This window comes from Lingula anatina, chromosome 6 (genome assembly GCF_051362555.1).
Source record: "Lingula anatina isolate TDL-2025a chromosome 6, LinAna3.0, whole genome shotgun sequence".
Lineage (NCBI taxonomy): Eukaryota > Metazoa > Brachiopoda > Lingulata > Lingulida > Lingulidae > Lingula > Lingula anatina.
The window spans coordinates 12,774,026-12,799,306 of record NC_141772.1 but is presented as its reverse complement, the minus strand read 5'-3'; the positions used below and the strand labels follow the sequence as shown (position 1 = coordinate 12,799,306).

Sequence of the window (25,281 nt, the reverse complement as noted above, 5' to 3'; positions counted from 1 at the left end):
CTTATTTACGCTGTGAGGGGCGGGGAAAGAGCTCACCACCAGTGCTACAGACTCACGCAAAACTGAAACACATGAAGGCTGAAAAGATTCCAAGTTTCAACCAATCTTAGCGGCTTTGATATCTTTTTCTACAAACCTTGAACAAAATTGGTTCCGACATTGTCAAGGTGCCCTAATGCCAGATAAGGATAGCACGCAGTATTTATCTGAAAAGTGAAATCTAGATTGTTACAAAAATACAAATAATGGCATGCAAATATGCACGTGCAAGAAATAGAGAGAGAAAGTTTCTCCGATATAGAAGTATGATATTGTACTCCCATGAATTTCCTAGACTTGACTCGGAAAAGGGGATAAACCTTTACTTTGAATTGGACATTTAACTTACAATCAGAAAATATATATGAATGTATGACTATAACAAGCGTGCATACTTCTCTGAATATAACGGATTTAAGGAGGAATAACTTTTAAGTCTCAGTTACATGACAAATAGAAACTATTCCGTCGCCCCAAAATTTAGGACTCCCACATTTCTCTTTCCTGTGTGAAAATTGCAAATGCTTTAAATTGTTCCCAATTAATTGTTCATGAAATACCAAGGCCGCACACGCAGACGTATGCTGTTCGTAGACGTACAGCCAGCTGCTTAATGACACAGGCCATCACGTCTGTGGACAGGGTGTAAATTATATAACTATCTTTTATCCAGTCTAATAAAAGAACAATAGGTGTGTCACTATTTGGTATCATTCCAATTTACTTTTCTTTTCTTGTGGTGGTGTGGTACAACTGGAAATATATACGTACAAAAATCACACTTCATTCATACCGGCGAGACAATTTCCGAAGATTTCCGTAATTGCACGTAATTACGGTCGTCGGGGGAGCTTCACCTGTTGCTAACCATAGTTAAATTACCCGTTGTAATCACATCTTAATAGGTCTCCAGAGAGTTTATCTTGTGTGTTTCTTAAAGAAACCGATTTTCAGCTAAATCAACCACAGTTCGCATCCCCACCCGCAAGAACCTGTTTTCTTTACAAACTAGCGCGACCGTAACGTTATTGTATCCGGTGTTTTTTCATATGTTTCGCCGGAGTGTTTTGTCCGGTGTTGGCCCTTTCCCTAATCTATTGTCTTTAGAGAACGATTCGACGCGTTTGAAGTAGTTACGGTACCACGTGCGACCGGTGCAACGCATTTTAATTGAGTATTGTCTTATTAAAGATAAATAGTATTGCATATGTGTTAGAAAGATGTTAACGTCTGCCTCCCACCGATTTGATGAGCTGGTGGAGTTTTAGTAGGTGGCATTGGTAATGAGCGCCAAATGCGAACGGCAGATGAACCTCAATATGAGGAAATTAATAATTCACAGACCCTGCTGTCAGCAAACATGTGGAAGCACACGCATCATGTTGGGCATCCCCGAGGTGTTCAGTGGCAGAAAACTGTTTCTTTGGCATTGGTTCCAATGCAAAGAAAACTAATTAATGTATCAGATCTTTAGAGATTCACCTGTTACAACTTTATTAGGATCTAGTGCAAAAACAAGAATGCTTTTCCAAAATTAATCAATATGGATACTACGCTTTAACGCATGCATCTTATTTTGCGATTGAAAAAATATACCATATCGGTCTACAACTCGAAGAATCTCTTAAGGCTACTAAAATTTCACGATTGATAAATCAATATGTGCGTCAAGGGACACATCTAGGCAATCAGTTTTCGATATCATACTAAGACACGAGAAATTGGAGGCGGAGAATCCGCTATATGCAGAGAAGCCTTGCCACGTATTGCATTAAATTAGCTCCGCAAGCAGGCTAATCAGTGACACAAGGAGGAGCTGTGCAGCTAACGTTTCCAATGCGCCCCACACGTTCTCGATCATGTATGAGTCAAGAGCGGGCTTGTTTGTGGATATACTGGGTTTTCTCACTCTCTTCTCTTTTTTTACGGACTGGTCTTTTATTCGTTCCTTCGAGCTGAGTCATCTCTGCCTGCCTGGAGCTGATTTCGGCCAGTTACCTTCACGCTGGTGCCGAGGATACCGTTGCTTCTTGGTGGTCTAATGTTCGAGTGTGTGTGTGCGTGCGTTTGTGTGTGTGCGTGCGCACTTACCTTCACGAGGATACCGTTGCTTCTTAGTGGCCTGAAGCACAAGTGTGTGTGTGCGTGCGTTTGTGTGTATGCTTGCGCACTTACCTTCACAAGGACACCGTTGCTTCTTGGTGGTTAGAATAGAATGTGTGTGCGTGCGTTTGTGTGTGTGCGTACCTGTGTATGTGTGTTTGTGTGTGTGTGTGTGAGAGAGAGAGAGAGAGGGGGGGAAGAGAATCATGTGCATGCGTATAAGTAAGTTGCAGTTTTTTACGTACAAATCGTAAAGTTTGTTCACATTGATTGCGATGCATGCGTCTGTGTTCCTATGCTTTTCTACGTCTGATAGAGTGCATGGGTGTGAGTTTTTGCTGCTGGCGTAAGTGCACATGCACGTGTGTTGCGAGTAACTGGGTCTCTTGATGTTAATGAAGGATGGTTCAGAACATCAAAACACTTATTTTCGCCTAAGTGTTATTTTCCGTGAGCTTTAAAAGATACGTTTGACACAAGTCCCAGAACTGTGCCGATTTTCTGCTCAATTCATGATTCAATATCATAAAGTATAAATGATGACACGTCTTCACGAGATACGTACAACCCCCTCACTTTACTGTGCTACATCAATCAACTTCCCCAGTTACTATAAAGAGACCAAAGCCTCTACTACGAGATCGCTGATTATTTTATTGTCTCGCTCTGAGGTCAGACGCGTGGGAGGGTGTATCGGGTGATCAGTTCTGATGACTTGAGGGAGGCTGAAGAAGAAGGGGGGAGTTGTGATAGACCGTATAGATGAATTTATTGCCATGTCTTTATGAAGCATGTGTCCATATGCACGTTGAGCTTTATTCATTTCGCAGGCTGCTGCAGTTAACTTATGGGGAGGATTATTCTTCATTGAGAGTGAATTTGTAGTTTCTGAATAGGACTATGGAGATGTACAATACGTGTACAACAGGAACGGGATTAGAAACGAGAGGAGCGCATAGAGTTGCTAGGATTTGGGGGGGGGGGTAGCAAGTTTGTTTTTTTTTCCTGCCATTTCTACTTTGAAGAGATGGTTCTCTTACCTTGAAGGGAAATCCGAATAGGTTTACGGTACGGAAATAAGTTCGATAATCGCTTGGTTTATCAAATTTCAGTATCAGTGAATGCGAAATCTATGGTTATCAGGCGTGTGTTAATGTTGAGAATTTAGAAACATCGGCGCCTGCTGCAGCGTTTGTCTTCATCAACTTGTGCTGTTTTAAAGCCACGTGGAAAGAAATGTTTTGATGTATGTCGTTTATGAGACGGCAGAAAGGCGCTTACGCTATATTTTTCAAATGAATGCAATGAAATAAATGTTAAGTAAAGCAGTGCCTTGTTTCTCAATACATATTTAGAAAACCGAGGAAACGACAACATCAGTTGTGTTTCTGGAATTTTTTAAAAAATTTCATCCAAATTATTCGCCTTTATTTTATTAGAATGTATCGGGTAGGTGTGCCGTCGCCCGAGAATGTCTGTTTTCAGGAAATTAGATACAACGTAGAATGAATAATGATACATCCAATACCAATTTTCTATTCCTTCCTTCTCTCTCTCTCTCTCTCTCTCTCTCTCTCTGTGTGTGTGTGTGTGTGTGGCAGGATATTTTACCTTCTTAACCATTCAGAGGGCTTTCGTTTATCTCATTTATCAATTTACCATTTCTTTTTTATTTTTGTCATTTGGGCTGTCATATCAGCCACTATATATACCAATATTCTTAGTTGTCAGAAATATGATGTTTGGGTGGTGGGTGATGGCAGGATGCTGATGAAGTTACTGTGCAAAAAACATCAGAGAACAGAAATCAGCATGTCTGGTGTATACCCAGAGAAATACATAGTGTACAAAATTCTCTTCGTGACCTAGTAGAGGGAAGGTGGAGGATGGTGGAGGGGGGGGGGGGGGGGGGGGGGGCAGACAGATTCCCATGTGCTGAATAAATTTACTGCATAGCAACGAGAGCAAGTTCACGTTATGCAGTCCTCTAACACGACAAAAATTCAAAAGAAATAGAAGGGAAATGATATAAATGATTTTACCGGTCCTAAGAAATATGTGAGTGACAAACCGTTAAGCCTGTTGCAAGGTATTACATATCATTTTGTGTAACTTTTCCGTTTCATTTGCCTGATATGTGATGCTTGGAAGTTGAAGACATTGGAGGTTAGGCATGTGTAAATGCTCTCACGTGTAGTTATAAGTTTGTCGGTAGCAATTACAACTCAGTAAGACTAAACATATTTTTGGAATCAACGGCTATTAATATCTTGTTCACTTTTTTTGCAGTAGCTTTTGGGTTTCTTTTGAATATACGCCAACAGTGGGCCAACATACACCGATATTCTATTCTTCAATAAAAAAAAAGAAAAAAACAATACCGTTGAATGTGTAACAAATCTTTATTTCAAAGTGAATAATTTAATTAACAATAATTTATGTAAATAAATGACACGAGTGCTGTATAAACTGATGTGTAAAACTTGCACGAGTGTGTAAATGAAATAATAACTTCACTGTAAGTACACGTTGCATAACATTAGAAAATCTAACACCATGAATCAATGAGATGGCTTATGATCAATGATAAGAATGATATAGTATCTATCATAAAAATCGATACCATGAAACCGCGGTATAATAGTATTGTTCTACTTTGGGGAAACTGCGCTAAAATGCGGTTAACATACCGAAAACGATTGGCGTCACTGTATTCTACTGAGAAATATAAAAATAAATGGCAAAATGAATTGTATATATACCACAACTGCACAATAACTGCGACTGCACTGTCGAGAATTACTGAGCGTGTATTCACGATAAAACTGGACACTGAAGCTGTGATTTCAATTAGGTTATAGTACAAGCAAAGACACACGTCTATGCTTTGGGCAACTATTAAATACCAACCCAGTGTCAACAAAGCATTAAAATATACAACTATAGCCCATACAATGTTGCACAAAGTTGTCTTGGCAAAGGTTTGGAATTACCGTGTCAGATCTTAATATACGTAGATGACGGACATTGAGATGTTCTACCTGTACACTTGGCTACACTGAGACATAGTTGATGGTATTCACTAAATATGTATTGGAAGACTTCATAAGCAGCTGATTTACCTTGCCACTCTTTATACTTAACTACTACAATAGCACTGTATCATCATCATTATTATGACGAAATTACGTGAGGCGATAATACGTTTTCAGTATATTATTTCCAGAAGCAAGTCAATTCAAGATGACGCAATATAGCTTAACTATTGTGATTTGTTTCGTAATTATTTCTGTTCAGTGACACTAATTGCATACCACAATAATCTCATTTTCTCGGCGCATGGCCCATACCAGTTTCAGCCAAGCTGTTGACACGTTTCTTACAACTTGTGAAAATAATTTCTAAAGTTGGCTTGACTAATGCTTTCTGAAATACCAGTTTCATCCAATTAAATGTTGTGCAAAACGGTTATCTGTCTGTTTTCCAATTCTTCTCACCAGGAATGCATACCGTTACTTCACTACGGTAAATTTGACTTCGTCTTTTATAATAAATCTACTGCTTTTTAGGTTGAAAACAGAAAAAAGTGAAACAAACTGTGATATGGAAAATACGAAAAATCTTAAGAGCTTATACTTCACAAAATTGGGCATCAAAAATGATTTGCCATCATAAAGTAAACATAAGTGCCAATGCAATGAGTAGAATCGCCGAATCCAACTAAACAAAAATGCAAACGATACAAAATAGTTATAAACCTTTCAACAGAAGCATTAACCTTTTCACCTTAAGATGATGTATTAATAAGAAAAGCTACCTAGTCCGCCTTGAGTAGCACCTGCCAATTACTTTTCGACCTCCCACTAAGAAGAGTTCCGACAAAGCAACTACAAATTGTTACTTTTCATGAGACGAGTTAAGCACAAAGTGCCTTTAAATCCTGGTCTATAGAAGTCAAAGCTTTTGATAGCAGCCGACAGTATCACACTTCTGTCAATGTCTTGTGATATCGCGGGGTGCTTGTGTATATATAATGAAAAATTCATAGATATTCATGAGGATGCTACGATGAATGAAGAAGACATTTTTCGGTGAATGCGACAGACGATGAGAAAAATGAAGGGCGCGCTAAGCTGTGCGCGACTCGCAGATAATAATGTCTTTGGCATTAAAAAAAAGGCGCCACCAACAGAGATTTCTTTCAGAAATACAATGGGACTCCAGTTATTAGTCGATGGTCATCGGGATAGTTTCTTTCACAAAAGCACACGCTCCTTCGGAAAATGAACATCGTCGTCTGCTCAAAGGTCACAGAAGGGTCACGCCTCTCCACCTAAAGCGCCTGGCGCGCCGCTGGCATTTTCGGTTTCCATCTTTTTTTCTTGAACAAAATCTCTTGTGATGAGCGATAACAAGATGATGCTGAAGATGTCATATATTAAAAAAGAAGAATCTGGTAGAAAAATAGAGTAACTATGTACACTGTACAGTAATAAATTATTTTTTAAATACTTCGATGTTAAATGAGAATTTGGGTGATATTCGAGCAAGATATGCTGGCGACAATCCCTTGTATGGGACTGATGTATCCACACGAACTGTTCAAGTGTTTTTGGAAACTCACACTTCGTGGGATAATGTCCTTCTAGTCTTTTTTGCTCACACTGTTAGCTGAACCTGCCGACAGTTGGGCCTCAAACGCATCCTGACATTAACGTCTTTTCTAGGGGGAAGGATTTCATGTCCATAATATTCTACAGCGTATTCGGCTTTCTCGCCTGGCAAGAGTTCGATATCTAGGCGATTAACCATCGCTAGCATGTACCACTTCAATTGCAACATGGCCATCCTCCTTCCAGGACAGAGAGATCCGAAGGACAAAATGGGATTCTTGATTTCACGGCCGTTTCTGTAAAATTTCTTGTCCTTGAAGCGGTCATGTTTATACTCCTGAAATTATAGAAAAAACTTTTTTATCAAAAAAGCAACTGAAACACCATTCCGGCATTAGAATAACACCTCTACAGACAATATTTACAAATAAGAAGTTAATACCACTTAATATTTTTTTATAAATCACAATTCATGCTTCTTTTATTTATTTTTGATTGCGATATGTACGAGAATAGATAATTGCGTCTGGGTAAGTCTAAAAAGAAGAGTGACTTTTGTTTTTTGGAGATAAAGCAATACAACCAGCCGTTGGGAATGAGAAAACAAGGCCTAATGAAAACAGGAGAACAGTTTTCGCACCGCGGTAACATCTGCGTTAAGGTTTGCACATCTGTCTCCCGTTGGCTTCTTTTTACTCTGTGGTCTGTCTCAACAATACTAGAAGACTTTTTAACGAAGACGTCTTCAGACATGCTATTGTTATTTACTTCTATGGGTAACGCGTTTTTGAATTTGTGTGAATATCAAATTAGACCACAACCACGCAAGCCAGTGACATACGTAACGAGCACTGTCAGCTATCTTTTAATGCTCAGTAATCGGTTATCAATTAAGTTCTCATTTATCAACCCGCGAGCATAAAAGTATTCAAATCAAATGCGCCGAGCCCACCAACTTCAAAGCAGCACTCGCTTCAAACCACTTACGACGTCAATCTAAATAATATTCTTTTATATTTTTGCTAATTGTTATTTGCATTAAATTTTAATGCAACTCTCTACGTACTTTCTTAAACATCCAACATTCTTCTGTATGTATATTATTCACAAGTGTTAAGATAAACGCTTGGCGATTAACACAACAAAAATGCGTCTTGACTTTTAAGCGATATCATCGATAAACGTATGCTTTTTAGTTGTATATTAAAGAAAATGAGCATTCTTGAAAGAATACTCGAGTCCTTACCTCGGGATCTTCAAAAATTTCTGGATTGTTGTGGATTGCTGGCGGGTAGATGGCCGCTCGGTCACCTTTTCGGAAAATGTGTTCCTTGCCCTCACTGGTCGTGAATTTTGTGTCCTCGGTCACGTATCGTACCATGAAGACTCCGCTTGACACTCGGAACGCTTCCAAACAGATACTGTCTGTAATGGAAACCAAAACACACCTTGCTTAATAATATTAATCATTTATTCCAAACACATGCAAGAAGAACTGAATATTAGACAATAATGAAGCAGCGGTCTGATATAATTAAGTACGTCCTTAAACAATACAATTATGTGGCTTGGGTATTCATTGAGGATGCATCCACTTAACGTTGCGTTGCAAGTGGTCGAGCCCTTTGCCCTTATAAAAGAATTAATCACTGCAATAAAATTTATTCATCCACTTCACCAACAAATTGCTCAGATATGGTTTTCATAAACGGAAGCCAGAGCTACCGGTTCGAAACACTAAGCTCTGTCAGATTGGCTGTTAGAAGGGAAAACTAGATTTCACTTAAACGTTTATCATTACTGGAACGTGGACCAGTGAGCGGGCTGCTGCTAAGGGGATAAGCTAAACGTAAAATGCAGAGTTCAGCATTTTCTAATGTCTCTTCTGAATTCATTATGTATCTCTCTGATGATTGCACCTTTCATCGGCATTTTTCTTGGCTGCTACGGATATCGTTCAACGCGTTGTGGAAAGGAATAATTCTAGGAAAGCAAACGTTAGACAAATCAGTACCAGGCAAGGAGAAGGCACACAAGGTTTCGGCCACGTGTAGATGAACGTACTTCTGGTATCTGTCCGGAAACTCGGATCAGCAGATCCGCGTTTTTTCGGGGTCTAACTACAAAATCGATTAAGACAAAATGCCTCCCTACTCACCTAAAGTCTTCATGCCCTCCACATCTGCTTGATCAAGCAGGATGATCTCATCTGGGTTGTTGGATTGGCGTTTTCTCTCCAAGATTTCGTCTATTTCTTGTCTCAGAGCCTGGAACCCTTCTCGCTGCTGCAAGATGTGGTACAGCGCCCAGAACGCTACTTTGAACGTGTTATAGTTCACGTGCAGGTACACTAGGTTGTGGGCTTTAATATCCATTTCGTTCTGATCGTTGGATTTCATGAAAGCCACCATTGTTTTGAGATATTCTGACGCGTCGTCCCTACACAGTAATTCATCAGATGAGGGCTGGAGAACCAGACGACCAAGAGCCTTTGTCGCTGCCGGGAACCAACTTCTGGGCATCCCAAGCCACATGTAGTTAAAATACTTGTGATACACCTCGAATTCGTTGCAGAATATCGTGGGGTTGAAATCCGCGTTGTCCTCGCGACCGAACAACGTGTAGAAGATGGCGTTGAAGATGGTTTTCCGGCACAGTGACCGAAGACCGTCTTCTGACCATTCTTTGGACATGTCCGACGTGTTGTTGTTCTTCGAAAGTCCAGCCTCAGTGGTCACGTTGTCCATTGCCTCGTCCAGGTGATCACCGAAGTGCATCATGGCTTTGTCCATTGCCGGACCACGGACAGTCTTACCAGCGATTTTGACCATGGCTTTTGGCTTTTTTAAAACGAAACTGAAGACATTCCAGTTTACCTGTTCTTGAATGGGATTGAAGTCAAAATTTTTCTCTTTGCTGAATGCTTCATAGCTATGAGGGTCCATTACAATGGTTAAGCACTGATTGAGTAAACGAATGGTAAAAACGTCGCCTAAATCTTTACCACACTTTAACAAAAACTGCACCGCATTCTTGTTGAATTCTTCTCCATTTCCCCACAGAAAATGTCCCTTCGCCACCGGAGCTTCACCCGGCCGCCTGCCAAATATACAAAAAATAGAAATCATTTTCATGAAACAATTTTTGAAGCAATGCCCATTCGTGCATGTCTAACTCGTGCAGATGGACAAGGTAAACAAACCCTAGCCCCCTTTGTACATTCAACAATCTGATTGCCAATAAGACTTTAGCCTATGCTTTATTCATATAAGCGGAATAACTCCCGCTGAATGAGTCAATGGAGGGCAAATTATTCTTGTACAAAACTGCGGAAATCCCTATCGTTTTCACCGTTAAATCGATCCCTAATGTAAATCATTACAAGTTAGATTAGCGTTAATACAGGTGTGGGTTCACAAAAGGCCGAGATTTGGTTTTGTAACATTTTCAGCAGACGATCAAACAAAGCGCGTAAAGAAGCAGAATGAAATCACGTCCAATGAATCGTTTCAAGCGTGTTTCGAATTCACAAATCGGCTTTTCTTTCAAACTTATGGATTGAACAAATTTGTTTTGATGGTGATAGCCGTTCTAGGTGACAATTATTTCAAGCAAAAGCTCTTCTCTTTTGACCCGGTGAGCCAAAAGTGAGCATCACCCCCTCATCTTTTTAAAAAAATCAAAGGCCAATTTTCCAAGACCTCCCCCGACTTAAGTGTGCCAATAAAACAGCGGTAAGCAAATGTTTTTAAAACACACGTTTAGCAAGGATCGGCGATATATCATTAGCCGAGCGTAGAATTCCTTCCCGTCTCGACTGCAGCGCCCCGGCGAGAGACGCACGGTAACAAATTTGTAACAATCAACACCCATGGTGAGAGAAGGAGGACTCAGTCAAACGATCGGCTTGCATTATCTTTTCGGAGAGGGTGTGAAAATTCCCGACGGTCTAAATGGAAAAAACGTCTTGAAGAATTGCCTATAGATTAACACGATTGTTTTACGGCCTGTTATGCCAGCAGCCTCCGCTAAGGGCAATGAGCTCGCCTCACGTGTTCTGTTTTTTGAGTGGATTTTTCTTTTTTTTTACGCAGACGATAAGAAGTTTTCGTGGAGGATCTGCACGTGCCCAGTCTGGGGTGCTGTGCGACCACCTGTTTTGTTCAGTGTGAATTTCTAACATGACAGTAGTGTTGGAATAGTTCCCGATTAGACACGGCCCGGCTCGACTTCTTACCGTCAGCGAGTATCGGAAAAACGGTTTGACGTAAATGAGAAAACATTTTTACAAAGACTGAACTAGAGTCTCAGGGGCAAGGGCTGAGGTTGTTACTCCGTGATAGATTAGATTCCACAACAAATACTATTTTCTGTCTGATCTGTTCTAGTCGTGAAACGTGTACGCCGTAACTTGACGGCCAGAGATCAGTCAGTTGTCATCATAACGTAGGTTTTCATACAACAATTAAAAAAGTAGAATGCAATGATAAAGAACAAGCCACAGGGTTAGACTCTATTATTGTATTCGCCCAGAATTATTTGCTACCGACCCTGATTTGTAGACTTTAAAATCCGAACCGATTGTCTTCAGTCCATACAACCATTATTCACTTTCAACAGTCACTCGACTTCACAGAACAAATATGATAATATCTTTTACAAGTCGCTATAACCAATTTCATGGTTCGACTCTTAAACATGTGGTAAGCACTCTTTTGTTAAAATGAAATAAATCTGTCAAAATATATGTTATGAAACAGAAGTTTCATAACTTAAAAAACAGTAAGCGGAAGCAACTAATGTTCCTTACTTGTCCCAGACGCGGTTCCCAACCTCCTCTTAACCCATAAAAGTCAATTTCAATATCAAAAATAGAACCCCATGACAGACAGACAAAAGTTTTAACTTACCGTTTTCTGTATATCTTTGTGAAGTATAAGTAGATGAGTAGACATGCCGCCACTGTAAACAGGGACAGAGGAATTATTAGTCCAAACATGCTGATGATGATGTATTGTGATCGTCCAGGCTTCGGTCTCGTAGAGCTCTGTTGAAGATATCTGTTGCTGCCTCGGGTCTCTTTCGTCACCTCCTAAACTAAAGAGAGAGGGAAGACTGACTTATTCACGTGCTAGCTTCTCTTTATATAAACCGCGGGCCTGGTTAAAATAATGCTTTTCGTGACGTCTAACACAATCAGAGGCTTCCCCTCTGGGCGGGGCGTATTCTAATTTACAATTAAGCAACCGCCTTATATGGGTAGCCGGTGTACAGCTGACACGTGCGCTCCAGGGAAGCGAGAGCGCTGATTGGCCGAGAGCGCCGTTACGTGGTTGCTGCTGAAAATTGGATCATTCAAAACATCTGTAGAGTTGTAAACGTTTACTAGAAAGCCAGTAGTAAGAATGTCTATCAAAGTGTCAATTACCAAGAGGCATGAACATTACCGACAGAACCGAGCAATTAATTTCTCACTGGTGGCGAATGAGAAACGGCCTTTGTGAGTTTGATCTCTTAATTTGGACAAATTACTAAGACAACAACGGGGCTGGGAAACACTAAAAATAGCCTTCTTGTGGGCAGATTACAATTAATTTGATATCCGGTCAATGATTTGATAGGAAGGTATTGTTTTAATTGACCCCCTACACGAGAAAAGATGATCTCTATTCTTTCAGCTGTGTCGAGCCCTCTCTTGAGTTTTAATTACTGTATCTCGATACATTGAACCACATCCAGTTTTATTCTTGGTATTCGGAGACCACAAGAGAGGCTATTTTAAAGCGTGGTGTGATCCCCCTATTCCCTGGAAATCAGAGATCGATTTGTTTCTAGCAAATAGTAGAGAGCAGGCGATTCGTCGATATTTTCCAGAATTATCATGATTAAATGAATTATTCCCTTAAGTCCATTCATTTTCAGCTTGGGCTGATTTGAGTAAAAGATCGCGTAACAACGCATCCCAGGCCCAGATTAGTGTGACCACTACAATCGGTGATTAACGGTGGGAATTCTAAATTTGTTCGCACTACGGAAGTTTTTCTTCCTTATTCCATCCTTTCTTTTAAGCAGTTTTCTTAGTCCGCGTGAAATCGAGTGTGGAACCTTTGTTTGAAAATGTAGGTTTGCTCGCATACCGATGGCAATTGAAACAATACCTAGTATTAGTGAACGGAAAAAGATCAAGTTGAACCGACGGAAAGAAGGAGCGCCCAGTGCTCACACAAAACCAATGATGCACTAATATGCTTTATTGTTTTAAATTACAACAACAGTCGGCTTCTGTTTGCGGAAATTTCCGGGAGCAGCCGAAGATAAGTCCGTGACTATTTATAGGCCCGTTATCTGTTGATATTATTTTTTGCTCTTACTCGCGGTTTTCCCCCGCTAGCAGACCGTGGAGCAAAAAGCTTATTCTGTTAAATATTCAAGGTCAACTTCTTTGACTTAATACTTTTTTATCAATAAATACAAAACTAAAATGGAAAAACAGAAAGTAGTTGGCCTGAAAAAAAACTACGTAAAACGTCCAATCTTGGTTAATTTAACCCGCGTCGTAGAAAGTGTATCGCAGAAAACAAAAAAGACTCAAGCGAAAATTAAACAAAAAAATATCGAACAAAGACAGCAAAATGCTGACTCTATTTCACGATAGCTCTTTTCAATGTTATCACGCACGTTCGTGCCCACACACCTCCCAGCCGATCACGAACTCTGCCGTGACCTCATTAGACCAAGCATAACAGCACAGACCAGCTATAAATATTTTTTCATCATTAAATGTTGTTTTGATTGATACACTGAAAAGAGCGGAACTAGAATGTGCCACTGTCAGGTTCAATTTTTAGACAGTTCCCCTGTTCTTTGAGAAAAGTCGCTTTTTCTTACCCCCTCTGCGGGATGAGGGCATTCTCGTTGAAGAGAGGCAACTGCAATTTACAGACGTGTCCCTAATTTCGCAGCGTAACATAATTTCACAGTGTTTCACAGGATCATACATTTATCATGTAATCTAAACACTGCGAAGTCTGATTAACCCTACATTTGCGTGAAATTTAATGTAGCAATAAATTTTCTATGGTAAGCCGCCGTGCAAAAACGATCAGGCCTGTAATTCGCCACTGTTAGTTTCGAAGAAAATGGCATTACCCCCGCCGAGAACGGTGTTTCTCTCCCCTAATGATACTATCATAATGAACATGACTAAGATTTTCTGAGAATTCCGAGAACCGCTTCCCCCAATCATGACGTGCATGAAAGCCGAATTGATTCAATAAAACGGGATATCGATCACGAGACGAATCTATCACGGCATAATGCAAAGGCCTCTTGATTTCGGCTCCTTACCTCGCCTCTGATAATCTGAAGATTACACGTTCGTATTGTGTCCGTGGCCGTTTACGTGTGTTTATACGTGTTCAAATTTCAAGGCACATCAGCCAAGCAGAACCTACCAGTCTATTAAGTTCAGTGAAACCTCGCCACTTTTACGCTATATAAACTCTCTCGCTCGTTACTGTAGCGCTAAATGCAAGAAAGGGCTTTTGACCGCCATGCTATTTACTTACTTGTACGGTTCGGTAGCCGAGCGTTCAGTAGAATCCTTAAACTCACTGCTCAAGTTAAAGTTTTCCTTTCCTCTTTTTTTCAGAATAAAATATAGTTAATGGAAACTATTGCTCTGCAGGATGCTCTGCTCCAAAGTATTGCTGTGCGGTATCTTTCTGCCCATATTTATACAGCTTTCGCAATTATTAATTTTATCCGATGACTAAACACAAGCATGAATGAACAAGTGCTAATAAAGAGCTCATTTGCAGAAAAGAAAACGCGTTCTATGTAAGACCATATTGTCTATGGGGAGCCGCCTCCAATTAGAAATTAAAACAACAACTTCGTCGCCGATCAAAGACGACGGTGGCCGTGATTAATACGCGTAATTAAGCCCTGCCGGTGCGCGGTCAAGGTTAAGGGGGGTTCTAACTTCCGCACAACGCTCGGCGGCGGCAGCTCTTTCTCTAAATTAATCTCACATCGTTAGCCGAGGCACAAAATGGGAAATGACAGAGACGGGAGCAAGTGCCCGGGGGGAGGGGACTAGGGAGTATGATACAGAGACGCGAGGGCGGCCGAGAGTAACGTTCAATGATTACTTTCTCGTCATTTGTGTAGTAATTACAGGGGTCAGGGCCACGTGGATTACTTAACCCATAACTCACTCGTGGAAAGCCAGGTAGAAAGCTCTCACGTTTTCATTCCTACAGTACGTGGAGGCGACGGGGATTTTGTCTCCAACCCTATGATTATACTCTGTGCTCTGTTCAGTGTTACAAAACGGCGTATTACACGCTGTCAAAACCGGCGGGACATTTGTAAAGGAAACAATTACAAGATGATGATCGGGGTTTAATTTATCTGTGCCTGACAAAACGTCCTGATGTACGGAGGTGGGAATTGGTAGCGCGATATCAGATCCGATAAAACACTCCAAACCACTAGTTTGGAGGATAATAAGCGCTCAGTGTGTCTGCGGCGTCTGAGTGATTTAGCCACTGTTACACAACTTAATCAGAACAGGGTGCCATCTGAGTAAAAATAGAATCTTTAGACCCCATATTTATCTCCGAAAAACCGCATTCCTCGCTACCCCCTGCGTTGCTGGGTTTTTAAAGCCGAGAGAAATTAAAAGAGGGATTGGGGCTGAACGCGATGATAAATCTATCTTTTCTTCACTTCTTCCGATCTCAGGCCTATGTCTATTTACACAGGTTGCGGCGCACTATTATACAGTGTGGTTTTAATTTCACAACAGTATGATTGAATAAAAAGAACAACAGAGGACCGCGATGTTAGGACCATGTTGATATTTGGTTGTACAATAATAACCTCCCACCCTCTCTCTCTCTCTCTCTCTCTCTCTCTCTCTCTCTCTCTAACCCCCTCTACCTCTCTAAGATCTACCGCCGTACTACAGTAGCCACTGGCGGCGAATCAAAGATAGATGCTTAAGCGGTTTTTTGTAATTTTTTTCCTAACACCTCCCCCGCTTGCTGCCAGCGATACAAATGTCCCGACGGATGGCGGTAGAGACGACAACCGCGTTGAGGGATTATCCATATTTTCTGAATCAGTCGCTCTTCCGGACTATTAGCCTCATTAGATGTAGATTCTGAGTCCCAATTGGTTAATTACCCTGTAAGTGCGGGGGCGGGAAGAGCTAATATCTCGTAATGGGAAGTCAACTAGAGGGCGGGGCTTAGCGGGCTACCAGCGCTTCCGTGTTATAATACAGTCATGTACGGAAAGAATATTCAGTCGTATTCCATGAAAGTAAATTTGTGAGTAGCATTTTATTATTGAGAATGCCATTCCTTATTTCATAATTTTTCTGTTTAAAACGTTTAAGGTACCTGTAAGGGAGTTTTTGTTTTGTTTTTTTCTTCAGTGTTCTCTATGCTGTATAAAAAATAGATACAGAACTTGGAAGTAGCACAGAATGACGCTTTGAGTACACGTTGCTTGTTAGACAGTGGCCGTTGAAATTAAGCCTATGGTCTCTGTCAGTATTCGGCGCTTTTATATTTTAAGTACGGGCAGATCGCGCGATGCTAGTTTTGACGATTTCTATTGTGATGCCGTCCCATCGCGAGCTGACTGCGGTCGCCAAATGGACTATCGTGACAGGGAGTGCGAGCGCCGTCCAGATACTTACTGCCCGACACGTGGAACGCAAAACAAACAACTACATTACACCAGAGACTTGACCGGGTGTGTGCGCAACTCTAGAAATATTGTCGGCCGTTCTTATATTGGTATTGATGATGTTATTTTGCAGTTTATGTGCAGATTTCCCGTCTCAAAAGGGAAAAATGGCTGGTCAAGTGGAGTATTTTTTTTTAATACTTTACAGCAATTTATGTAAAAATTTCTCTTTCGTAACTAACATTATTCATTTGAAAATAAAAATGGATGTGATTTTTTTTACCCGTCATATCTTTCCTATAAAATGTCACCGACATTTTCAATGGAATGTATATTTGACGTAGAGGAGATGTTTTTGAAATAATTCTTACTAGAACTACAAGGCACCGGACAATCATGCTAAATTTCTGTGGTTGGCGCGGTTGCGCAGGGAAAAAGGATTTGGGCATTTTCGTTGTCATCGTCCCTTAACATGTTGTCCGCTGCACGCGATGCTGGGTTCTTTTTTCGCGCCCGAGGCGTCGGTGTTGGTGATAGATTAGGCCCTTGCTAGGATATGTGTTTCAATCGTCTGGGTGCGTTCCAAGTTCCGAAGCCTCAAACATTGTTCTATTTCACATTATGCGTGTTTATTTTCGCAGTTTCCTTGTATATATTTCGCAACTGGGGCAAATGACTGTCTCTCGTATTTCCTAAGCGTTCTATCACCGATGGCTTTTTTATTTGTGATAACTGAGAATTGATAAGCGATGGTGCTCTTCGGTTATGAGAAAAACAATTGATTCACTTGTTTAGAATAGGAAATGATCGATCGGGAAGCAAGGAGTCAGCAACGCAGACTGAGTCAGAAGAACAAATAAAGCATGCCAAGCATTCAAAGTAATATTATCACCTCGTTCATTTAATACGAACTATCACAAAGGCGCTATACGCGATCAATTAAAGGAAGAAAAAAAACTTCTGAGAAACAATACTGGATCCTCACTTCGGCCGTCTAATCTTATCTATGACGTCGCGTTCGCGGCCCGTTGTTTGCAAACCGAGGGATTTTCTCAAAATGAGCCAGGAAAATCCGAAAATTAAGATTCTGGTCATTATTGAAAGTGTGATAATTTGCTTCCTCGAGCATTACCTCACACTTGGCTCCCTATCACCATAAGCCGGCCTGGATAAACGCAGGTATTCGGATAACTATAATTAATAGTGCTACATAGCAATTCTTATGTAGTATTTGTTTATATTGCTATGCGGCTAAATCGTTGGCATCGTACCAACAAGGCTTTTTCTATAGTATTAGATTTTTTCAAGAAAGAAAAACAATACCCCTAGAAATTAATTCTCGCTTGGTTTTGATTTTTAAAGTATTTATTTTTTAAATTACGTATAATATTAATATGTATATTCCCCTTGTCTAGAAAGCTCGGGTTTTTTCATCAGCCTGATAATGAGTAATACTGTCCCGAGGATGATTCTAGGAATTTTTTCTGGAAGGCCATTAGATCAAAAACATTTGGCGAGAGTTCCAAGATCTTAGGACTGATTCACCATCGCGGTTGAAGTGTTAATTCCTTGAATTCAATTGTTGCTACGTGAGGCCAGAGAAACTCACGGACATTTGCTTTACTGAGGTGTTGGGACATCTGTTTCTTAAAAGATGATTAATAATTTTAAAAAATACTCTTGTGCACATTATTCGGTATACACACATATACACATTGAGCGTACCAAAGAAGAAAAATATTCTAGATGCTTTTTAATCGAGTAAAAACGTTTAAAGAATAATTTCCTTCGTTTTTCGCATATTGCAACACGCAACACAATAGCGTGAGGAAATCGCGTGTAAATTCCTTTCGTCTGTTCTTTGATATTACAGTGTAAGGGACATCTATATAACTTTCTAACATGATTTACGACGGAGCAGTCGGTCTACTGAAGAATAGCGTTCACAGTGATGGGAGACAGGAACGGAGAAATTCTCCCTAGGGTCAAGGAAAATATTCTATAAGTCAGTGAACTCGTCAATTGGGGTGGTGGTAAGATTCTTTGGCTTTTGTTTTGAGTTTCATATTTGATGACAGGGGGCAGACAAATGGAATTCTACACATTGATATTTTCATTGCTTGTGTCATTCTGAGACACCAGCAGATAGTTTTCGTCATTTTTTGGGCGGAGATTTTAGCTTCAAATCAGTCTCAAAGCTTTGGAAAAAAAAAAGCGACGAGAATCGTAGCAACGAATAAATCTAAAACCTCTCAACGCAAAGTGTTAATAGCACACTCTTAGTGATAGTCCTCGTAATTTGCGCATTTTTTCAGGTCCTGAATCAAAGGATTAAATAGCCACGATAAAATCGCGTTCCTTAGATAAGAAGTTATCAGTTTTAAGTGGCCTCGTATTTGCTCGAAGATATTTGTCAATTTCATTCATCGGCGGAAGGACTGAATACTTCTGAATACTTTTACAGAGGAATGAAAAGAGCTCAGACATGTTGAAATCGCTCGCATTTTTTGAAGGAGTGCAATTTTTTACTTTTTATTTTCGAAAACGTATTTTTTTCGTGAGGAGCGCTTTTTTTTTACTTTTTTTATTTCGTTAGTCTCTACATTGGAAAGGAAGTGATGGGTGACTGAAAGAAACAGCATTATAACGAAGGGATAAAATGCGACCTTAGCATTCATATATCTTAGAAGAGGCAATCTCAATACCTATTCTCAGCAGACATGAACATTCATCAGACAAAGATATTCTGTTTCATAGAGCACTCAGATTCGGTCAAACGTCCACAATCAACATATTTAATGGACATGAAAACTGTGTTTAAGTTTAAGGCTAATGCGCCGTTAAATGTGGGGTCCAACCTCGGCTAGCCGCAATTAAAAAATTTAACCGAATAGATGGGAATCTCAGACAAATATTTGCCCTCCCGTATGTTCGCCGGATCAGTTTTCGCGGATTTCTGCGTGTAAAAATAAATACCTAACACGAAGTGGACAAATGTATTATTCTTTGTGATCTGAAAAATATCAGTTTATTATTTTGCGTTTTGCATTTGATAAATAAGCAGGTGAGAAGGGATTTTAACTCCACAGTAGCAGTTTTCCGGCGTCAATTGATAAGTCAGCTTGGATACGTACTTCAAATATTTAGCAAGGGGATTATTGGACAGAATGTTGCGCTTTTAGGCTAATTTTCTGAATCGGACGGGTTGAAAATAAATTTAACCGTAAACCTGCGGATTGGACCGACAAGACCGCACATAGCGTGAGTTGGCGAAACCACAGTTTCATCATATCAATTTCTCCGCAAGCTAAGTTCTTTTATGAATCTCTTATGAGTTATTCCACTTCCCCATATCTTGTATGAGAGTTTACTTTAGCAGGAGCTTGTTATCTGACTTCTCACTTCGTTCTAATCCCATGACTTAGCTGAATGGTGGGAGAAGTTTCTTTACATTACGCTATACGTATACCAAGCGGCTCATTATTTAAACTGAATTCCTCAGACTCGTGTAAGCTTGTCCAATCCGTTACCTATTGTTTATTTTGTAATCTAGTAATCAGTTACATTTCTAAATGTAATTGTTGATGACTTAATCTTACAGCATTTAAACACTGGAAGTTGGACAAACAAGCTATTTATGACTCGCTGGGAGCCCTGTCGCTGCGGGCATTATACACGGAGAAAGTGCTCGTTCATTTGAACCCCTTACTATAACTAACAGTTCCTTTCAACATATTTATTTTTCTGAGAGACAAGATAAGTTTTATTTTAGGAAAACTGTAAGTTCCCTGGTGGTGTGGGAGCCACGAGATCAAACGCGCAGTCATGAATTTCCCATTACAAACTGTCAAAGAAAATGTTTCCGGGCACCACAATGATTTCTGCTTTTCCGTTTTCTGCAAACCTCCAAAATGAGTTACCGTGATTTATACAAACCCAGGGGCGGCAACAGCATAGATCAGTTTATAAATAGTACTGTTAGCGTTAGCTGAAGTGAAAGGCCGAAATATTTTCCGAGAGAATATGGAATAAATTTGGGTGGAGCAGCCGCGGTGTCTACTATGAAGGTGTAATGTTCTGTCATATTTTACTATTGCAGAACAAGAACCTTGTTTTTATAGATGTCTGCTCCGAAGGAAAAACAACCATCTGAGAAATTACGCAGTATTGCATTTGCAAGTAGGTACACCGACACAGTTTTCAAGGTTTTTTTTTTACTTCATTATTTTTTTTTCGATTAATAGGGCAACAAAACTGTCTCTCACCCGTTTAGTTCACGCGCTCATCATTTCCCGCCGACAACTGACAACTTATTCTTGACTGACGATAGATTGAAAATAAACTGTAGTTTTTCCAAGAACTGTCAAAATAGAAATCGTAGTGAAAATGTTTATAGAGCAACAATAATTTTAAGAAAAAAATGTCACTAGTAAATCACGAGAAAAAGTCGGCCTTTAGCCTCTAACCGTCAAACATGCTCAAAACGTGTAAAAATGATTCTGTATGAGGCTTATGATGTCATTATTGTCCCGAAAAAAATGTTACAGCGGGAGAAAAAAACGATGATTTTCCCTGCCTAATCCCCACTTAACGCGCCTTCCTCGCTGTCACTTTTTAAGCGTTGTAGATTGTTGGAAATTAAAACCAAATTATACTTCGTCCATAAAGCACCTGAGTGTAAAAAAAAGAAAGCAGACGGTACACATCTAATAAGACAGACCTCCCTGAAGCGCTATTAGCAATCATATATTAGTAATCATATTTTCACACTCTGCTAGCGTTAATGCTATTTTGACCAAGCGATTTGGTAATTTTCCTGGTGTGATAAAGATGCGAACCGCGTATCTTAGATGCCCCATCTTTCTCAGACTTCTCAATGTATATGAATCCTTGGAATTATGAAATAATTTGTGGGAGGAATGCTTTGATATCTGCTTGCAAACAAACACGGCGCATTAGGCAAACGCTTCCTGTTTGAACTAACGTTTTAAAACTAAATTTTCAATTTAAAAAAAATTCTACATAACTTCATTAAAAATCTTATCTAATAATTACTCTCTCCCCCTTTGCATAACAACGTTTTAACCAAGAAGACAATGTCAGCCCCCCCCCCCCCCCCCCCTTCACTCCATCCCAATTCACGGACAATTTTCCAATCTATCACCGGCTCTTTACTTGGGGGGCAGGGGTGTCTGCAGAACGCAAGGAGCAGATATGTTCTGTAAAAACCTTAATTGCATATTTCGAATGCTGGGGTCAGGCTCTATCAACATACGCCAGGTGCGTACAAGAACGGGTCCCGATAGCGCCGTGTGTTGATTTTGTTGATCATGTGCTCCCGTAAAGGAAGTGACATTGGTAGCTCTGGCACGCGACGAGATTCGGTGGCAGGGCAAGTCTGGGCACAGTCTCTGCTGTTTCTTTGAAGTTGCTTATCAGTTCTCTTGGACTTAAGCCGCCCTACCCTACGGAGATGGCCAAGCCTTGGTGACACTCACAACGCCGACGAGACAACCGGTGTCACGAGATCGACCGAGAATTCCTCGGGTTAGGCCCCCTAACGCGATATGAAAGTTTTGAGGAAGTAGTTTACTCCGGTGATTGTGTTATTATTATTGTGCGCGATTCGTCTGTGAGATAGGGCCGCACATTAGACATAAGCCAGATGTGACTTAGCTTACCTTGGCGGTACTGATAACGCGGTAAAGAGCGACCGCAGTGTGCGTGTACGAGAGAGAGAGAGGGATTAAGCCGTGAGAGCGGTTGTGGAATGCGCAGTCTTTACCTGAATTATAAATGTTTTGGGCTTTTGTTTTTCGCCTTCCGCGAATAGTAGCTTGATATATAGAGGCGGAGGAATGAAGGAAGTAAGGTGGTAGAGTAATTTATCAGGTTTGCGGTGTGTATTCGTGTTAACGTTTTGGACCCCCCCCCCCTCTCTCCCCGTCCCCTGTCTTCGGCTGACCGCTCTGCCCACGTACACAGGTGTTCGACAGAGGTGGACACCGGTGTTAAATCGTTACGAGAGGGGTTGGAACTTTGAACCCAACGTCACCAGAAATGGTGAAGTTTTGATTAGACATCGAATTCCACAGTAAGCTGCCATAAATAGATTCGTCTGGCGGTGTTTTCTTGGAGGGGAAAAGGGGGATTTCTTCGATACGTGCAATAGCTTTGGTATACGTGTCAACTGTTTCGTTTAAGTGTGTGGTGCCGGCCAGGGCTTAACACGAAATATCTTCAACATTTACAATGAAGCGGTTATTTGTGTCACATGCTTGAGAACTCCCTACACATTGCTTTTATCTTTTTGGGCCAATAAAATGATTTAAAACGTTTGACCAGTGGGGGTCAAATTATTAACTGTTTCCTGTGAGGCTTGCGGTTTGGCATTTGAACCCCGTCTGTCTCTCTCTCTCTTTCTCTCTCTCACTCTCTCTCTCTCGCTCTCTCTCTCTCACACACACACACACACACCTTTCTATCTCTCTCTCTCTCTCTCTCTCTCTCTCTCTCTCTCTCTCTCTCTCTCTCTCACACACACACACACACACACACAGACAGACACATACTCACACACCTTTCTCTCTCTCTCCCTCTCTCTCTTACTCACTCACTCACACACACACACACACACACACACACACACACACACACTTACACGTTCTTCAACAAAATGGTGTCAGCAACCAACCCACGTGTTAGTGTGTCTCGTGTATGTGTGCCGAGAGTCTGCGGTCTGGAGACTCGATTTGAACCAGAACTTGTCAGGTCCCGGCCAGTAATTTAATTGGCAATCCGAATACAATAATAGCTCGGAATAAAAACAAATCTGTCGGTATTTATAAAATAAAAAACTCAGACTGTCTGGGAATTACAGCCACCTTATGCGGCGTATACGCGCGATGATATTTGTTAATTGGGTAGGTCGCGGGTGAGCATAGGTTTACGAAAAATCTTAAAAGTTCCATGTGTAAACTTTTAGTCGTGTTTTAAGATCCAATGGCATGTTAATCCACATTCGATTGTCCTGTGTGCATTGTTTGCTGTATACGAAGTCCTAACGCTTGTTTGATTTATAAAATTACCCAACGTGCAATAAATAGAACGAGAATCGGTGTACTATCAAACACATCCACAGCCGGCGAAAGTTTGTGTTGTAAATCTTAGTTTAAATACCACTGACAGTTCCTTGTCATAACACGGACTCCGGTATTTATGAAGTAACATAAACATCACTCACCTGTCTTGTATATAGTAGTAATGTGATACCAGGACTTTCTCCGCTCTCTGTTCGTTTCTTACTTCGTCAAATAACACTTCCTTAGTTCGACCATGTGATAACAGTGCTTGGCTGTGTTTAAGCACGAATACCGTTCCTCGAGCACACCAGGTTTATTTATATCACGGGAATCACCTTGGCTATCTAGAATAGCTTAAACAGGTAAAACAAAGGGGGCGGAGCCAGAGAGGGCCACCTTAGCCAATCAGAGGTCGCGGTTATCGCCCAACCATCTCATTCATACCCTCTGGTTGGCAAGCGAGTTTCGAAACAACTAGACTTAACAGTAAACATTTGGTCTCGCCCAATTCATTTTGACACAGTTGCAAGCTGATTGTAAACTTTAAACAATGCTAATTCCGTCGTTAAGTGTCAAAGCAAATCCAGCCCTGGTGACGTCAGCTTCCATTCATAAAATTTCGCAGCTCATTGAGCGGTGGCTTGCATCAGACTTCAATTTTGCATGTAATTCTGATAATCTTTTTCAATGAGAATTTGACATTTGATAAGATTATCAGTGAAGATGATATTAACATGCTTAGACCTATTTAGTAATCGACGTATACTACAAGTAGACCACACTAATTTTCAAAACCCCTCGGCTAATTTGTGCACTATTAAATGTGAATTACTGTTTCAAGGTTTCGCGAAATTACAAAGCGGTTTCGCAAAGAAAACATGCCATCTGTTTGAATAATGTTTTTCAAAAGCTACTTATGCTAATCCGTTTGGACATTCATCAGGCTGTGGTGAAATAAATAGAAATACCTGATCTTGAAAGAAAAAAAAAAGACCAATTTGGAGTCGGGACTAGAGTCCGCGGGGACGAAATTCCTTCTCGCAAATTCCAGCTCCACGGCATAAATTCTAAGCCACATATTATTAGAGTGATTCTTTGAAATTCAAATGAAATTACTCGCAAATTAAATGAATACAATTTGGGTCAATTCAACTGGTCAGATTGCTGAATGAAGACGTTTTTTAAAAGCTTTGGGACATTGTATTTCACCTTACGATATCAGAGTCATTATTTGGCTTTAATGACTCAATTGTGGATCTTCTTGGGGTTTAACACCTCTAAAGTGAGTTGTTGACAGAACCGGTATATGTTGCTGAATGGGCGAAGGGTGTGTGGGGGAGGGGGGGACTGAAAGGGGGTTCGTGCTAGCAGGGAGGGCGTAATGATCGAGGAACAAACCCTCTATGCCAACTGACAAGACGGTTACCAGAGCGGATATCTAACGTGACAGAGAAAGAGTTTTCAGAAAATTTGCGCCAACGTGTGTTCTACTGTCTGCGTATTCTGAAGTGTGCCACAATCCCTATCTTCTTGCAACGTTCAATTCCTCTTCATTACACGTTATTAAAAAATCATAAAAACTGACGTAGTTTACTCCTACAACAGACTCGATTTCCACTCCACGGTTAATCATTATAACGAATGATTTAACTCAAAGAGCAGATTAAACAATCTGAAGGAGCCGATAACGTTGATTTCACTTTAAATACGGCTGTCTTTGTTCTGTTCAAGTATGTTAGTAT

At 40.6% G+C, this 25,281-nt stretch overlaps 1 protein-coding gene across 2 annotated transcripts; it reads right to left on the bottom strand.

Moving 5' to 3' along the window:
- Positions 1 to 4,525: 4,525 nt before the first annotated feature.
- Positions 4,526 to 23,890, bottom strand: LOC106166062 (cytochrome P450 7B1). 2 transcript variants are annotated; one of them, XM_087015150.1, is made up of 5 exons: positions 23,701 to 23,890; positions 11,666 to 11,852; positions 8,914 to 9,854; positions 8,002 to 8,180; positions 4,526 to 7,092 (listed from the first exon to the last, which is right to left on the bottom strand). In XM_087015150.1, exons 2-5 carry the CDS (start codon positions 11,752 to 11,754, stop codon positions 6,802 to 6,804), a joined length of 1,500 nt encoding a protein of 499 aa, XP_086871276.1. In that variant the 5' UTR covers positions 11,755 to 11,852; positions 23,701 to 23,890; the 3' UTR covers positions 4,526 to 6,801. The 2 variants fall into 2 exon arrangements, with proteins under 2 accessions (XP_086871276.1, XP_086871277.1); XM_087015151.1 differs by lacking the exon at positions 23,701 to 23,890 and adding an exon at positions 14,324 to 14,705.
- Positions 23,891 to 25,281: the final 1,391 nt, after the last annotated feature.

What these genes read in the sequence shown, in the direction of transcription:
- LOC106166062 (XM_087015150.1), bottom strand. Translation starts at nt 11,754, where the DNA reads ATGTTTGGACTAATAATTCCTCTGTCCCTGTTTACAGTGGCGGCATGT. An exon ending in GGAGGGCATGAAGACTTTAG is followed by an intron (nt 8,181 to 8,913) that starts GTGAGTAGGGAG and finishes TTTCCATTACAG; the next exon opens with ACAGTATCTGTTTGGAAGCG. An exon ending in AAATTTTTGAAGATCCCGAG is followed by an intron (nt 7,093 to 8,001) that starts GTAAGGACTCGA and finishes CTATAATTTCAG; the next exon opens with GAGTATAAACATGACCGCTT.